This window comes from Barbus barbus (genome assembly GCF_936440315.1).
Source record: "Barbus barbus genome assembly, chromosome: 2".
NCBI classification, from domain to species: domain Eukaryota; kingdom Metazoa; phylum Chordata; class Actinopteri; order Cypriniformes; family Cyprinidae; genus Barbus; species Barbus barbus.
In genome coordinates this window covers 15,325,097-15,342,776 of record NC_136730.1, presented here as the reverse complement: position 1 = coordinate 15,342,776, position 17,680 = coordinate 15,325,097, and the positions used below count along the sequence as shown (strand labels likewise).

Sequence of the window (17,680 nt, the reverse complement as noted above, 5' to 3'; positions counted from 1 at the left end):
GCTTCAGGTTGTTAAAACATTTTTTTATATATCAATCAAATGTCAAGTCAATTAAAATTAAAATTAACACTGATTGCCTTAATGCTATTGTGATTTTCTAAGATAATTATGGGTAATTACAGTCATTAAACAATAAAAAAAAACATTACTAACATCAAATATAAAACATTTAACAGCTTCTAAAGAGTAGTATAGTGAGTTTCTGTTTCTGTAAATGTCACATTTAACTTGCTTGATATTGATATATATGAAATAAAATGCCACTGCATGACGCCTTTCTTGCTGACAGTTCATTTTACGACTTTGACGTTTATGACACATTAACTTTCTTGCTGAATAAATAACTAAAAGGTTAGTGTTAAAACAGATATTTTTAATGCATGATCAACCTTCTTAATCAGACATATTGATATTTCAAGATCGATTGGCCCATCTCTTGCTCCCTCCGTCTCTTATTCTGTCATAGTTTCTTGAATGTATTCTCTTGTTTTCAGTCTCTTTCACTCTCCATTGTTTCTTTAATAACGCATCGTAATCCTGGATGAATGAATTAGGTTAATGCCGGGGAACAGGTCACATAAACAATATATTCTCTCTCTCTCTTGCCATCTCACTCTCATGCTCAGTAAGCATGGACTGTTCTTTTAAGCACTGCACACCCGGTTTCATTTGGTAAATTGATTGGGAGATTTGTGTGCTGAGTGGAAGATAAAGCCCCATGGGATGAGTGGAGGAGCCGCCACCATTAAAACTGACAGATGTCAAACACGCAAACACGAATCGCACGCTAAGAGGCCACAGTGGCATGCCATTACGTTTATTTATTGTTATTTAAAGGAGGAAACCATACGAAACCTCCTTTTTCCCCCTCTTACTCTGTCATTAGCTACTTGTATTAAATATCGAAACACAGCCAAGTGCCTCGTGTGCAATTTAAAAGGCATTATACAAAGCACTTGACTCATGTACAACAATTTAATGATTCAAGGGAATGTTTCGATGAGCAATTCTTAAAGTTGAGAACAAATCATGCTGAAAAAATTAGAGAGGCAGAATTAGAAATTTTTTTTTTAAACAAACTGGTGTTGTTAACGTTATTGGCGATCTGTTTAATTATGCATGCCACATTCCCACCCATATGTTCCTCTGCAAGAGTGCGACAGAGGAGGCAGGAATGAACATCCATGTGTGTGATGATCCCCTGTTGGGGAGGGAATAAAATGGGATAGAATGTAAGCGATGGATCCACTTTAGTAGCATTTGCTGGACTGCCAACTTTAATCCGGGATTTAATCTTGTCTAAATTATTCTGTAAAGTATGTTATTGCAATATGTTAGTGTTATACTGGAATTGTTGAAATGCAGATTCATCCACCATTATTACAATCAACCAGTTTTAGAAAAAACTGATACAAACCATTCAAATAAAGACTTTTACATTCATACAAAAGCTTTATATGTCAAATAAATGCTGTTATTTTTAACTTTCTATTCATCAAAGAATCCTGAAAAATAGGCAGTACAGCTGTTTTTAATATTGATATTTTACTTAAACACCAAATCAGCATATTAGAATAATTTCTGAAGGATCATGTGACGCTGAATTAATGGTTGCAGAAAATTCAGCTTTGCCATCACAGAAATAAATTGCAGTTAAAATATATTAAAACAGAACACAGTTATTTTAAATTATAATAATATTTGACAATATTACTGTTTTTACTGTATTTCTGATCAAATAAATGCAGCCTTGATGAGACAGGTCGTGTATACAAAAACTGTCTAATGCTGGTTGTTGTATCTTTAAGAAAGTCTAAGTATCTACAACTATGTTTCTCTTTTCACCCACGTAATGTATAATGAATATGTCTTACTGTAGCCACACCCCTCAGCATGTTCCTCGGCCAATAGGACTGGGTGTGTCTACGGCTTATGGCATTTAGTTGAGTAGATTTCACAAAATAAACCACAGTGTTATGACTGAACCTTCAGTGTTGCACAATCTGAAAGAATTCACTTTGTACTCTACAATAGGCCTGTCAGAATCATTTCTAGTCGTGAGGAGGATGTTTGCATGAGTGTATAAATGTGGGTGTTTATAGGTCAGTGGTTTGAATAGATGCAATAAATCAGAGTATTTATTTCTGCTATGCAAATCTTTTAGATGGATGGTGTTAATGACCAGTGGATTTACCACAACCTTTCTAATCATCTGTGGTTACTAGATACGAAATTAAAATAAACAAATAAATAACAGTCTAATTTAGACTGATTTGCTAATGAACCATTAAGATCAAATTGTGAACCAGATTGACTGATTCATTTAAATGAATGACTCAAAGCAATCATTTGTAATGTTCACTATGCGAGCGTGTTTTACTCTACAGAAGAGCAATATCCAGCTGATTAAATATTTAGAGCTGAGCGCAACTACAAAATGCATCTTCACTTCAGACATTTCCATGACTTTCCATTACTTTTTACTCTTTTGCATATTTTCAATTCCCAGCTACTTCCAAAATACCCTGAAATTGCTTTTTTTGGGCTTATATAAGGCTATACTTTGACATACACCGTGATATGATGCTTTGATATTAGGCACTGAAATATTTTTTAGTGTACTACCACCAGTAAATGAAGGCAATTTTATAGATGCTTGTGATTGTTGTATTCTACACCCATAAAATAATATATTTATAAACTGGGAGTGTATTATTGGGACAGATGAGATGGATGGGGAGAAAAAGCACGAGAGAGAGAAATAAATTTTGTTGAAACAGTGACACACTGCACTTGACTGATATCTTTAACCTGCTGAAGGAAACACATCCTTATTAAAGCTACAGCACACATTTAAACGCACGAATCAAACTCAGATCTGGTAATTTTGTAACCGCACCGCAGCATTTTTTTATTCCTGCTCAACATAAAAGTAGAACAAAGGCTCAAATGCTCAACACTAGTTTTACGCCATCACCCTCTTTTTTTCCCTCTCCCTCCTCGTCATTTTCTCCCTCTTCTTTATTCTCCTGTATTCTCCTTCATCACTCTCTCCACAGGGTGTCTGGAAGAAGGCGAGGAAAAGACAACAACAAACGACTGCATGTCAGACAGAATGAATGGTAGAAAAGAGAGAGAAAGTGAGAGAGAGAAACACACCCAAACAGGAGCAGGAAGGCGCTGAGAGGAGAAAAGACTGAATCAGCATCCACCACAGCAAGAGCTGCTGTCTAGATCACTGCTTCTCAACCGCTTTGGCTTCAGGCTCAGATTTTACATTAGAACACAGAGTGGCGACCCAACGCAGACCCAAAATTGTTTATGATGCAAAAGTAAATGAGAATGTCTCTGAAATACAACATTAAATGGTATTGATCTTAACTATAACTGATCATTTGCTGCAATATATTAAGATCAGACTAACCACAGGCTCTTCTTTGTAGTTTGGAGTGTTTGGTTGTCTTTTGAACTTTGATGGCCTTCTGAACTTTTGACTTTCATGTTCTCAGGAGCCAATAATACACTAAACAAAGCATGGACCATGTTTGTCCTCACTGAAATTGAACCCGTACCAGTATTTAATGGCGTCTGGGTCATATTTTCTTTTAGCTTGTGTAGTTTTGTTCATGGTTTCTGAGGATGAGGGCATTTGGACACATGATCCTTTGTCATACTGAACTATAATGAAATAGTTGACAATACTAATAAAAAGAACAGACATAAATTCTCTGAACTGAACGTTTTGCTACTCCAAATGTACCTTCTGTGCCTCTGAAGCACGTTTTCTTTTCTGCTAATGTCACCAGTTTCATTTCAGCTGGTAAAAATATAATCCAATATCAAACCTAACTTTTAAGTCCCATCCTATATTATTTCCAACTCAAAACACAGTCAGAAATATGTCATTGCATTTTTAAATTTAAGAGTCTTGCTTTTACAAGCAGAGGCACTGATATGAAACAGAGCTAGCATGGTCACTACTAAAGTTACATAGATTTGACATAAAGACATGAACAAATATGAAAAAGCACCATGCATATAGGTAAATGTACTCTATCTGGCAAGCAGATACACTAGAGCTGTCAAATAGCCAGTCATCACTGTCAACACATGGCTTCATGTCGCGTTAGACTCAATCTGACATTTATATAACCCGCTGTAACACAAACACAGCGTCTAACCAAATCCAAAAGTCATCACACACGTGGCTGGTCATGTATAAACTGATGTTGAATATACAAAAAGACAGCAGTTTAGCAACAGCCGGGAATTATAGACTAAACAAGAATTTACAGCATGACAAAGATACAGAGTGAAACATAGTGGCATTTCATTCATAAATTAATTTGTGGTTTTGAATTAACCCTTTAAACAACTGGATATATATTTACAGTAGTTCACGTCTCGTTCAAAATGTTGGACTGCTTGGCTTTTCCTGCCTTCAAAGACTAACTAGAGTACAAGCCAATAGCATTTGAGCATGGAATGTGAACAATTCATTGGTTTGAACTACTGAATGAACACGCACTTCACTGAACAAGTCACTATATTGAATGTGAATTCAAAGACTCAGATTGACACTGAATGAGCTGTCTTGTTCGTGAATGAGGATCTGCTGATTTAAATTATACTAAGGGTAATAATACTTCTTTTCGGTAGTGAACAGCACTGCATTACTTTGGATGTTAGAACATAAAACATGAAAAAATCTAATTTTAACAAAAAGTATTAAGTCATCATTTCCGAGATAAAAAAAAAAATCGGTATTATGAGATCAAAGTAATGATTATGACAAAAAAGTCATCAAAGTCATTATCAAATAAAAAATCAAAATTATAAAATCAGTTATAACTTATCTCACTTTCAACTAATTTTAATTTAGCAAGTCATAATTCTTGCTTTTTATCGCAAAATATAACGTATTATCTCATAATTAAATAATTTTTAGTTTAGATTTTTTTTCCATATATGGCAGAAACAGGCTTTCATACACTATATTGCCAAAAGTATCGGGCCACCCCGTTCTAATGAACATGTTTGACTACTTTAGTAATTTTTATGAGTACAAATCTTAATGTTAAAGAATATAATCATATTCTAGGGAATTGCGTGCTTCTAATTTTATAGCAACAGTTTGGACAGGACCCTTTTCTATTCTAACATGACAGTGCCTCTGTGTATAAGGCACGGTTCAAAAAGACATGATTGATTCAGTCAGTGTGGAAGAACTTGACTGGTCTGCAGAAAGCCAAGTCCTGATCCCAGCTGAACACCTCTGGTGTGACTTTAAATGCAGACCTTGAGCCAAAAACTCATCACGAGACACCAATGACTTGTATAGACACTATAAGGACAAAAGTGTTGGGACACCCCCTTCTTTAGAACAGAAAAAGGCACTAACAAAACTGTGGCAACAAAGATGGAAACATAATTCATGTATTTAAAAATTGCATTTCCATCTCTGTTGCAACAGTTTTGGACATGTCTAAAATGACAGTACCCTTATGTACAAGTCATTGGTGTTTGGTTTTGAGTTTTTGGCTCAAGGTCTGCATTTAAAGTCAACAAGAGGTGTTCAGCTGGGATCAGGACTTGGCTTTCTGCAGACCAGTCAAGTTCTAGTAAAGTCAAGTAAAGACTGACCAACAAATACAGTATTTGTCTTCATTGTAAACAGCATATCTATTGTTTTTACATTTAAAACCTAACCTTTTAAATGTTTTTGCTTGAAAAGTATGCTCATGTCATATTTATTTAACATAAACATGATTTGCTTTGACATAACTTTATATTGTACACATCTTAAACAGATGAGAATGACTAACAAGAACATCCAAGAGGCCGCTTTTGCCTCGGTCCTGAATAAATCTGAGCTAGTCCATTGACATTAAACAATCAGTGCTCTTGTGTAGGTGGATATTTTTTATAGACTGCGTATATCAGACTGCGTTTTAGAACATGTGTGTGTGTGTGTGTGTGTGTGTGTGTGTGTGTAAAGCAGCTCCCAGAACTCAGTCGCCAAGACTGTCTCACTCTGTCTGCCTCCTGTCTGTCTCTCCCTTTCCGCCTCCACTTTCTCCCTCCCTCCCTCCTTCTCTCTCTCTCTCTCTCTCTCTCTCTCTCCTTCCCTCACTAAACTCACATACTCTCTTTCTCAGTGTCGCTCACACACTATGCTTTTTCTGTATGTCTGCCTCATTCTCCCGTCTGGAGTCAGACTCTCTCAGTGTCTCTACTCTGACACTCCTCTCCTCCCTCCCTCACTCTCTCTTCCTTTAGCATCCGTCCCCTCCTTTCTCCCCCCACAGTAAGATGAAAAAACGAGAGAATTAAACATGAGCTGCCTTTGAACAGACAGTGAGAGAGCATTTGGTGCAGATGGGTTTAATCGTTGCCGTTCTTGCTAAAACAGCAACAACACACACACGCACACACAAAAACAAAGAATCAGAGAGGATAGGTAAATGTGTTTGACATTGACAGAGTACGTCTGTAGATTCTGGTGCCTGGAAATGTGAGTACGAAGAGCGGGAATAAGCATTTGTGTGTGGAAAGCAGGCAAAACCCTCTCATTCCCTTAATAAAATACTGATGAGGGCTTGGATTGCTGAATGTCCTCTCTATCTCTGTCTCTTCTTTCTCTCTGTCTCCTCTGGGTACAAAGCACAGAAGCTGACACAACAAGGCTTCTTTCTTATACTCACTGAATAAAATTAAAGGAAGCATTTAGTCTAAGACCTCCTTGTCAGTTTCATTACAATAAATCCAGATATCATTTGTGTCCCTAATATGAACTCTTCAGTAAGGGCTAAGCTGTATTACATAAAGGTAGTTGACACATCAGTTTTCCAGACAAAAATAAAATAAAAAATAATATTTAGGACAACAGTCACTGCTGTGTGCTGTGATGAAAAAAAGTTCTCATTACAGTTGATTACAATTGGACCTCATAGTCAACCAAGAGACCTGATATTTTTTTAAACTATCGAATTTTCCTTTTTAAACACTCTTTTTAAACACTTAGGGGAAGTCGTGGCCTAATGGTTAGAGAGTTGGACTCGTAATACAAAGGTTGCGGGTTTGAGTCTCGGGCCAGCAGGGATTGTAGGTGGGGGGAGTGAATGTCCAGTGCTCTCTCCACCCTCAATACCACGACTGAGGTGCTCTTGAGCAAGACACCGAACCCCCAACTGCTCCCCGGGCGCTGCAGCATAAATGGCTGCCCACTGCTCCGGGTGTGTGTTCACTGTGTGTGTGTGTTCACTGCTGTGTGTGTGCACGTTGGATGGGTTAAATGCAGAGCACGAATTCCGAGTATGGGTCACCATACTTGGCAGTATGTCACTTCACTATTCACTATTATTCACTATAATATAGAATATATTAATTAATTTATAAACCAAAAGTCTAAAGTGAAACAAAGGTGTAGCTAGCAATCACAGTAAATTTCATTTCGAGTTCGGTTCGGTTTAGTGAGAGAATAAGAATCAGTCGTGAAGTGCATAATGGCTCTGAAAGGTTCATTGACTCATTGAATCAAAACCAGCAAGGCTGAGTCTGTTTCATGAATCTTTTTGACCGACTCATTTAAAAAAACGTTCCAAGATTAGTCATTAGTTTGTGAATCGGACATCACGGCTCATGCTGAGTTTGTAGTTACACAGGAAACAGTGGGGTGCACTCTAATCTGATGATATCTAAATCTCATAAAAAGCTTTCCCAAGAAGATTTGAAGTTGCTTTTGCATTTGTGGCCACACATTTGCGTCACAGTCTGGAGTTTTGCGCATGACACGTCAATGAAATTTAAAATTAATACAAACATCTTAAGAGCCTTATTTGCCCTCACTAGTTGATATTAAATGGTCCTGTGATGTGACAACTGAATAGAAAAGCTGCATTCACATAAATGAATAAATAAAAGAATTAGCAAATAATTCGAAAAATTTGTTTTATATGGAGTACAATGTCACTCAGGACACGTCAGCTTTCCAAATATAAAGCATGGCACAAATTCCCATAGATAACATGTGGGGAAATGTGTGGCAGCAGTGACCTGCTCTCCCTTTGTCTGTCTGTCTCGGCATTTCTCTCAGACACATTTATGTACAGCTGACCCACTTAGAGCTTTTAAAAATGGTTAAAATCATTGAATGTGCCCAAGCAGAAGAGAGGCACAAAACAAGGTTAGACTCTCCACACCCTGCTGGGAAGACTGCTATGGATGTGTGTGTGTGTGTGTGTGGTGTTGGCATGAAATATTTTCTCCCGTGTATATAGCCAAACCCCCCACCCCACCATTTCAGCCTTGAAGGAAGGACATGAACACACAAACAAGAGAGAAAAGAGAACGATACATACATATACATACCATCACGGCTGAGCGCAGATCAGTGTTGTTATTGTTAACTACAATCAATGAAATAGGTGTACTAAAATAAATTATAAATATTAGATGGAAAAATTTAACTTATTTCAGTTAGTCGCCAAGGCAAAATTTATAATTTTCATACAACAAAAACCGAAATACAAAATTAATTAAAGCTATAAAAATAGTGCTGGTTAATGATTAATCAAGATTAATTGCACCAAAATAAAAGTTTTTGTTTATTTAATATATGTGTGTACTGTGTATATTTATTATGTATATATGAAGACACACACATACAGTATATATTTTGAAAATATATATATATATATATATTTATATTGATATTATTGATATTATATATAAATATATTTAATATATAAACATAATATATTTTTCATAAATATATACACACACATATATATATATATATATATATATATACACAGACCCACATAATAAATATAAACAGTATACACACATATATTATATACACAAAAATGTTTATTTTGGATGTGATTAATCACGATTAATCGTTTCCCAGCACTAATAAAAATGTTAACAATATAAAAAAGAAATTAAACTAAAAAATACAAAATTAAAACGAAAACTGAAAATGTAAAAATATATAATTTAAGCTAAATTAATAAATACTATAACAGTATTTAAATAATACTACAATAACACTGGTGGAGACTGTTAATGATGGGAGATTAAAATGTAATCCTTCAAATGTTCAGTTATGTTTTGTGTCAAGTACACTTTGAAAAGATGACTGTAGTTTGATAGGAAAAGTCTCAACAGAATCTTTTTATATCAACATTTCTGATTCAGTTCTTTCAAAACCAAATCATCTGAGTGTCAACGACTCTATATTTAATGAACTTTTAGTAGAGATTCAATTCAATTCGATTCAAGATTTTATTTGTCACATACACAATTATACAGAGTATAACCAGTTGATACTAAGTTGATCAAACCAGTTGATCAAAGTTGATACTATATACAGTAGAGGCAGCACAGTTCCTCAACCCCTATAAATTCAACTCTCTCCACCATTCAACCACGTCTCCACTGCGCTTTAACATCATTCAAACACTTTCCTTCTGACCTCAGATTCACTGAGGCACTTAAACATCAATTTGGCATGAGAGAAATGACATCAAAAATATCTCTAGTCACATAAACCAATCAGCTAAAGCCCCACCTGAGGTTCTCCAGCAACCACTTAAACCCACAGAGAGGTAGACAGAAGCAGCTATGCTTATATGACAGCACACACCACAAACACAAACACAAATCAGGCATGTTTATAGCCTGTAGGCTTTGTGTGAGAGAGTGTGTATATTCAGTACATGTGGTCAAGTGTCCACTGCTGCTGTGAGGGCACATAAACCTCTCTCTAGGGCTGTGCAATTAATCGAAATTCAGTTTTGATTTCGATTACGGCCTCCAACGATTATGAAAATACAGTAATCGAGATAAACCGATTATTGCGCCCCATTCCGCCCCCTTTCCAGCGGTGCCCTTTTGTTCCTCCATAAAAGGCCAATTTCACGTGCAAATCAGTAAAATCATGTAACGAGACTTTTGCAAAATGGGACGTGCTTGATTTATTTAAGTTGATTAGATTTATTTTTGTTTTTAAAAGCATGACAGAGAACATGCGCTTCCTCAGGAAGATTACTGCACTGTAAAAAAAAAAATTGAGCCAACTTAAAATTTTAAGGCAACCAGCTTTTTGAAGATTTTTGAGATCTCTCAACTTATTTTTGTAGGAGATTCTCAACTTTTTGTTGTATAAACTTAAAACTCAAAAATTTGAGAACTCAAAAATCTGCTGAAGGAGGTTGAACTTTTTTTTTTTTACAGTGTGTGTATGCACAGAACACAACACGGACATGTAAAGTCATCTTTTAGCGCCTAAACGGTCAAATACTCGCAAAAATGTGTCAAAATGCGGCGCTTAGTGATTATTCATGTAAACCCTCGTCTGTTATTTAATAAAAGAACTTAAAGAGTTGAGAATGAAAATACTTGTGTAACAGTAAATTGGATCCGTGTGGCTCTTAAAGTGACAGCGGGCTATATTCCTGCTGCCGACTCTGCTTTATATTAATTATCAAACAACAAAAGACAAATTCAAAATCACTCACTGCTCTTGACTACTTTTGTAGCTTTAATAAGAAACAAAGCAAGTTTAATTCTTACAGTGAAGACTATGCTGTTTTATTTTACATTAGGTTATTCAATTTCTCTAGTAGGCTGTTAACTGAATAGCTAATTTAGACTTGCATTGAAAAAAAATTAAAGCACAGTTTGTTTCATTTGTGTCTTTTTTATTCTATTGTATTATTTAGCTTTTTTATTACTGGCATTGTATTCCTTTGCTTTTTTATTCCTGGCAGTTTAATTATTTTCAATAATTTTGAGGACCTTTTTGTTGTTGTTTTTAACTAATAGTAGTTACTCTGGTATTCTACTGTGGTACTGAGAATTGTGACATTTCGCTGGTCTCTAAAATGTAGATGTCATAGCAACCTTATTTACAGAAAATATATATTTGATATATATCACTTCTTTAAATAAATTAAAATAAATCTTTCATATAAAGTTTTGGTCATATGGCCCACTAATAATAGTTTTAAATAATCGTGATTACAATATTGACCAAAATAATCGTGATTATGATTTTTGTCATAATCGAGCAGCCCTACCTCTCTCTCTCTCTCTCTCTCTCTCTACTGCTAGGGTTATCCAATCTGTCATACCAAGGCACAGAAGACAGCAAAAAGGGGGAGAAAAGAAGCACAAAGAGACAGAGTGAAACAAAAATTTGACACCGATGTCAAAAAGGCAAGTAGAGGAAAAAATAAAAGGATTTTTCATATCTAGGTAACTGGAACTGACTACAAACAGACGGCAAGATGAGGAGAAAATGTGTTTGTTCTAAAATCCCATATAGAAATGTACTTTCTCAACATTTAACAACTCTTGTCCCCATCCTCTTCTCTCTCTTTCTCGCATCTTCCGGCTTTTTACAACAAATTCATCGCTCTGAAGATATTTCTTACCTTCCCTAATTGAGGAGTGTCAGAGAGTTTACAAAGATAAAAAAGGCAATCTCACTTCTGCTTCTGAGCTCACAGACAAACTGACTTCCTCCACAAACTGTAAGCATGACAGAGAGAGAAAAAAGAGAGAGGTGTTCAGTAGGAGGAGGGAATCCCCACTTGAGTCAACAACTACGAGAAAGCTGCTCCTGCTGGGAAAATACCTTGTTGCTGTATATTTCTTGTGAATCATGAGTCTTGATAACAATCAAACTTTTGTTTTCTACCCATTTAAGCTCCTCGAGGAAATAGAAGTAAATGGTGTGTTTATTATAAGACGCGTCACACAGTTTTACCAAAACAATTACAAACACTTTCCTATTTAGTGGTTACTTGTGTAAGTTTATTCATTTAGTTATATATAAGTAAATATTATATATTTTTACATAACTATATTATAAGTGTATTAATAATATGTAAACATTATGTAATTCTAAAAATCTATACTGTATGTGATATATATATAAATACATTTATTAAAATATAATTTGTATTGTGTGTATTTGTATATATAAATTAAATATATTTATAAATGTTAAACTCCAAAAATGCAACTTCAGTAAATAATAATGTTTAATTTAAAATGTCCAAATTAGAAAATACTAAAAGATGGACAAAAATCAAATCTCTTATCATAAACAAAAATCATTGTGAGTTGAGTGGTTGTGAATAACTCTGATTGTGTGTGTATGTGTGTGTGTAAGAGAGAGAAAGAGAGCCAGTCAGATTGGGGGATAGAAGTTTTGAGTCCCTCTTTAGTTTGCAACCATGCATGCCAAGACACTAAAGAAACCGGCCCCCTTTTCTCTTTCTTCCTCAATCTCAGTCTGTTCTAAAATTCATTATCTTTTATTGGTGTGATGAAAGAGGACTACTGGGCTGAAAGAGGGGGACTCTGTCTTCAAACAGACCGCCACGCAGGGAGACAGAATGCACAGCGGTACTTTGAAACTCTATAGTCACACACATTTACACACACTGCCTTTCTCTCTTTAGCACGGATATACAAACACACTCACATACACAGAGTTACAAAGCCTTTGCTCTTTACTGCGTAAACAAAAACACACACTCTGACTTCAGAGCAAAAAAATATGTTAATTAATAAAACTCAAGTTTTCTCTCAGGTTGCACAAAACAACTTAAAATGTGGCTTTTTTCTTCTCTTTTTAGATTCAAGAAATGATCTTATTAGACATGATACACTAGCAAAACAACTTAAAAACTGTATTTTTGGCCTTATCCTAATTAACAGAGATGGACTGAGCATATTCAGCCACTTAGCATGAATGCTAATCACATACAAAGACTCACATTCCTTCACTCTCTGTTCAGCTGTCCATTCAATTAACCTTTGGAGCTTCCTAACTGCCCCCCTTATACACACATCAGAGTCGGAACACCCACTCCCCTCCCTTCCCATGGTACACACCACAGGGTGCCCACTCCATCTTTCAGAAACGGCCTCCCCCTGTATGAAGTGAGCATACCCAAAGCTCCACAAGCTAATGGAAAAACCAGGGATGTAATTCTCTCTTCTTGTATATTTAGATTTTTTAACTGCGTAATTCTAGAAGCCCTATCTAAATGTAATTCTTTTGTCTTTTTTCAATGTGCTAAATCATCTGTCGACTCTATAAAACAAGAATTATGAAGACAACAGAGAGTTCAGCCAAAAATAAAAATGTTTAATAAAGTTATTTTTATTTTCTTTGCGCACAAAAAGTATTCTCGTAGCTTCGTAAAATTACGGTTGAACCACTGATGTCACATGGACTATTTTAATGATGTCCTTACTAACTTTCTGAGCCTTGAACGTGTCAGTTGCGTTGTTGTCTATGCAGGGTCAGAAAGCTCTCGGATTTCATAAAAAATATCTTAATTTGTGTTCCGAAGATGAAGAAAGATCTTGTGGGTTTGGAACGACATGTAAAACAGGTGAGTAATTAAATGACAGAATTTTATTTTTTAGGTAAACTAACCCTTTTAAAGTAAAGTGTCAGTCTCGTGTGGCTAAACACATCAAGTTAGACATAAAGAACCAGTCTAGTCCTGAATGTAATGAAAATCCTTAAGCTCATATCAAAAGTTGAGTTTTATACTAGCTGTCTGACTTGATGTTATGTTGAATGCAATATATGAAATTTCACACACAAGTTTAACAAGCAAGAAACAGTACTCACATCTCTGCAGTGAGGCACGATACCACCAGCAGGCATCCCCCTTTGAATGCGCTGTGGCAGAAGATGCCCATGTCCTGTGGCTGAGGTGGGTGTCGTGGGTTGCATGCTAGCATTGCGGTATCCTCCCACAGCCAGAGGACCCAGCTTGGCCACAGAGGGATCGGGGTCAAAATGTCGTAACGGCTTGGTGTTGTTGAAAGAGTATGGTTCTGGACCCATACCAGTTGTGGTGGTCTTGTTTAGCTGCAGCTGTGAGGGTTTTCCCTGTGCCTGCATTAGGAGCTTGAGGCTACTTGGTGGCTGGTTGGATGTGATGGCCTTGAACAGCTGACTAGACATTGCAGGTGCTTGATTATTTTGCGAGTTGAAAAGATGACCTTGTGTGGGAGGTTGCGATCCTGGCTGGCATTGCCCAGCTGGACTGGGATGTTTATCTTGTCGGTAAGGAGGTGATGGTCGAGTGTTGCTTGATGTTGGGGCAACACCAGGAAGATAACTTGCTTGAGAACCTTGGCTTGCAGTGCCGGAAACTCCTGGTGGGGCATTTCCAGACAGAATGCTGTTCTGGGGGCTGAAAGGGGGCTGAGCAATTGCTGGACTGGCTAGCTTTTCTGGCCTGTAGGGTGGTGAAGGCCTGGTGGATGGGGCTGGAGCCATGCTAGAGATTAGAGAACTCTGGGGGCTCTGAATATTTCCTGCTGGGCTGAAGGGCTGCTGATGAGGTGATGAGTTAGGCAGTTTATCCCCTGGTCGGTAAGGTGGAGAGGGACCAGCCCAAGAAGTACTCTGCTGGCCCAATCCAGACAACCCTGACTGTGCAGGTGGGGGACCTGCACTGTTGTTAGAATGATGCTTACTATTCGATGCCATCTGCTGAAGCTGTTGAGCCCGGGACACTTCATGCCAGTTGGATCCGGGCCGGCTTGATAGAGCGGCAGAAAGCATGGGTGACCGTGCTTGATTTTGTCCTTGTGAAGAGGAGGAGGACAGGGGTGATGCTGATAGTGGAGACGGAACTGGTTTGGAAGGATGTGGTAGAGTATATGGTGCCCCAGCAGGACTTGGACCCACTTGAGGGGACCCAGCTTGAGAGAAAACAGGGGACTGAGTGAGGTGGGCCTCCAGGTGCGACTGTCTCTGTGGAGATCTTTTGGGGGTACCATTACCTTCTGGGTGGACAAAACCTCCAGCTGTACTTGTCTGTTCATCACTTTCTTTTCCTAAGATCTTCTCAATGTCAAGCTCTGGTAAAGAGGGATCAGGGTTCTTTGTAAGTTCATCCAAAATCTCCTGCAGTTCTTGTTCCACCGAAGGAGTGGCTGAACTCCCACTGGGGTTGAAGTTACTTGTCAGGCCCCCTGAGCCTCCCCCGGTACCTGGTGTTGATCCAGGACTAGCATTTGGGGGTACGGAATATGGAGAGCCCAAATTATTGTTGCTGTTCAGTCGAGTAGCTTCCAGAACACCCCCCTGGTTGCCCATCCCAGAAGGGAATGGGGGCTGAGGGTAGTTGGGGCCCATGGCCAGGGTGACATCTTCCAGACATAGTCGTTTGCCACCTCCCTGGGTCATAGACGTGTCAGAGACCCCGTTTAGTGATGCAGAACTCTCGACGGCCCCAGTCAATTTCCTCTTCAGGGATCCTGGCAGCTGTGGAGACACAGAGAGACACAGCCTTGTTATCACAGCAAGTTGCTTCAAGGAAAACAGAATGGTGACCTTCAAAAAAAAACAACACACAAAATATTGCTAACCAGAATTGTTTAATGTTATGCAACAACATTTACTAAGAGTCCAAATCTGGACATTCATTCACATTTCTCATGTATACATTTAGTTTTTTGGCAACAGCTTGATTGTTACCACAAGCCGACTGGTCTGTTACTGCCCACAAATGGTCTGTAGGGATCTCAAGGCTCTATCTTTCAAACACTGACAATATGAATGCCCGTTTTTTGGGTCTGAGCCTTCCAAGGGCCCAGCTGTTGTCCAATGATGCCAAAAGTGGGATCATTCATACAGTGGGATCATTCATCCCCCCATTTTGCAAACTTGCAAATCACATAATATAAAAGACAGAGCATGGGCAGTTTTTAGATGTGTGGCTTCCAAGGAACTCCTATTATCAAAGCAAAGCACTGAGTAAAATTTAAAACAGAATGCTGGTAAACCAATTTAGTAAGTGTTCATTCTGGTCTTACAAAATAAACCAGAAAAATCAGGTATTAGCTGTTTCAGTTCATGAAAGCAACACATTTTTTAACCTTTTTCTATATCGTTTAAGAAACTAGTGGACTCCCAAAAGAGAGGTACAAAAAGACAGAGAGAGTAAGAGAGAGAGAGAGAGAGAGAGGGAGAGAGAGGGAGAGAGAGAGGAGATGACTGGAAAGACAGTTGATTTTTGTCCCAGTGCAGCTAGAAATCCTGTGTGTTCCATGGCACTTTTAACCTTATAGAAAAATTGAGAAAGACAGAGATAGAGAGACGAATGAAGAGAGACCTCCAAAGAAATGGATTCTTGACGGGATGAATAATTTACTGTAACATTCCAGCTGCAGAAGAATGTGCAGTATTTTTTCATTCTTGTTTCTTCTTCTGCATTCTCTCTATTTTATGAGGTTCCTGACACCATTATCCATTTTAAGCTCTTTCTCAGACTTGTAAAAGCCATTGGGAAAACCATTACAGAATATTGCCTTGTACACATCATATAGAAAAAACATTCTTAACAGTTCTCTACATTGTATCCGCCTAGATACAATACAGGAATATATAAACACTACACCTCACACCCCCTTCCCAAGAAGCTGGCTTGTGGACACTGCTAGTCCACTTCCTACAAAAGCACCCTTTCCTCCTTTCTCTTCCTTCATCCCCCCATTCCCCACCCCCTTTTTATCTAGGAGGTTTTCCACATAGATTCCTCTCTGACTAGAACAATGGAACTCTGGAGACACACCTTCCCGGCATCGCCAAGCTGTCTGCACAGTCCACCCTGCAGTGCATGTGTGTGAACACGTGACAAAAAGGAAGAGTGTCTGTGCATGTGTAACAGAATATGAATTAATGCAGCCTTCATTTTAGAGCCTGTATTCTCACTGACACGCACACACACACACACACACAAACACACAATTCTCTCTCTAATGGATGCCAATTTCACCCTGAGTAAACACATCAATACAGACACATCGACCGTCTCTCTCTCTTTCTCTCTCTCTCTCTCTCTCTCTGCTGGAGGGACGCCTTTCATTCGGTAGCGATCGGATTTGTCCCATTATGACTGACACAACCATCTGTCAGCACAGAGCGCTGGCAAGAGAGAGAGAGAGAGAGGGAGCAGACCTATCATCCACACTGCTGTGCATATTCCTCATAATTATGTCTGGTAAGGCATACATCTGATTGCATTGTTCTGATTCTCATTAAAGCTGCACTGAATACACACACACACACACACACACACACAAAATCACACATATACACACATGCAGGATGCTAAACAAACAGAATGGTACTGTGATGAAAGAGGATTAGTAAATTAGTGCAGTCTGAGTGCGTGTAATGGTAAATTTCAATAATTGGGTTGATGGATTTGGTGGGTATTGAGATTAAAATAAAAAGCATCAAATAGTACCAGAGACCAAAGTGTCAATTAGAACGATGCCTAGTAAAAATACTACAGCCACCATACTAAGAATTATCAATTAAATACTACCTTAACAATCAATAAAAACCAACAAAAATGCACATTAGTATGTTTATTGGACTGCATACCATGTCAAAACCATGATTGCCATTGGATGGTATGAATGACATTCAGTTCCATTAGCAGTACTAGCACCTGCAGTGTATACTGTACTAAAACATTCTCAAACAGTTCCCTGCATTACTTATTCAGTGGCACAGCAACACCACCACAGGACCTACAGTGTGACTAGCGTAGCCCAATTTACAAGAATTAATTCAGTTTCATTCACTAAAAAGAATCAGCTCATTAGAGTCATTCGTTATGTA

General features: G+C 37.8%; 1 protein-coding gene across 1 annotated transcript in view; it reads right to left on the bottom strand.

Moving 5' to 3' along the window:
* Positions 1-17,680, bottom strand: part of LOC306844220 (uncharacterized protein) — a 72,889-nt gene that overhangs the window by 19,761 nt on the left and 35,448 nt on the right. The window contains exon 2 of the mRNA XM_079376193.1: positions 13,664-15,313. Within this exon, the coding sequence (XP_079232319.1) occupies positions 13,664-15,313 (1,650 nt within the window). The remainder of the gene's footprint in view (positions 1-13,663; positions 15,314-17,680) is intronic.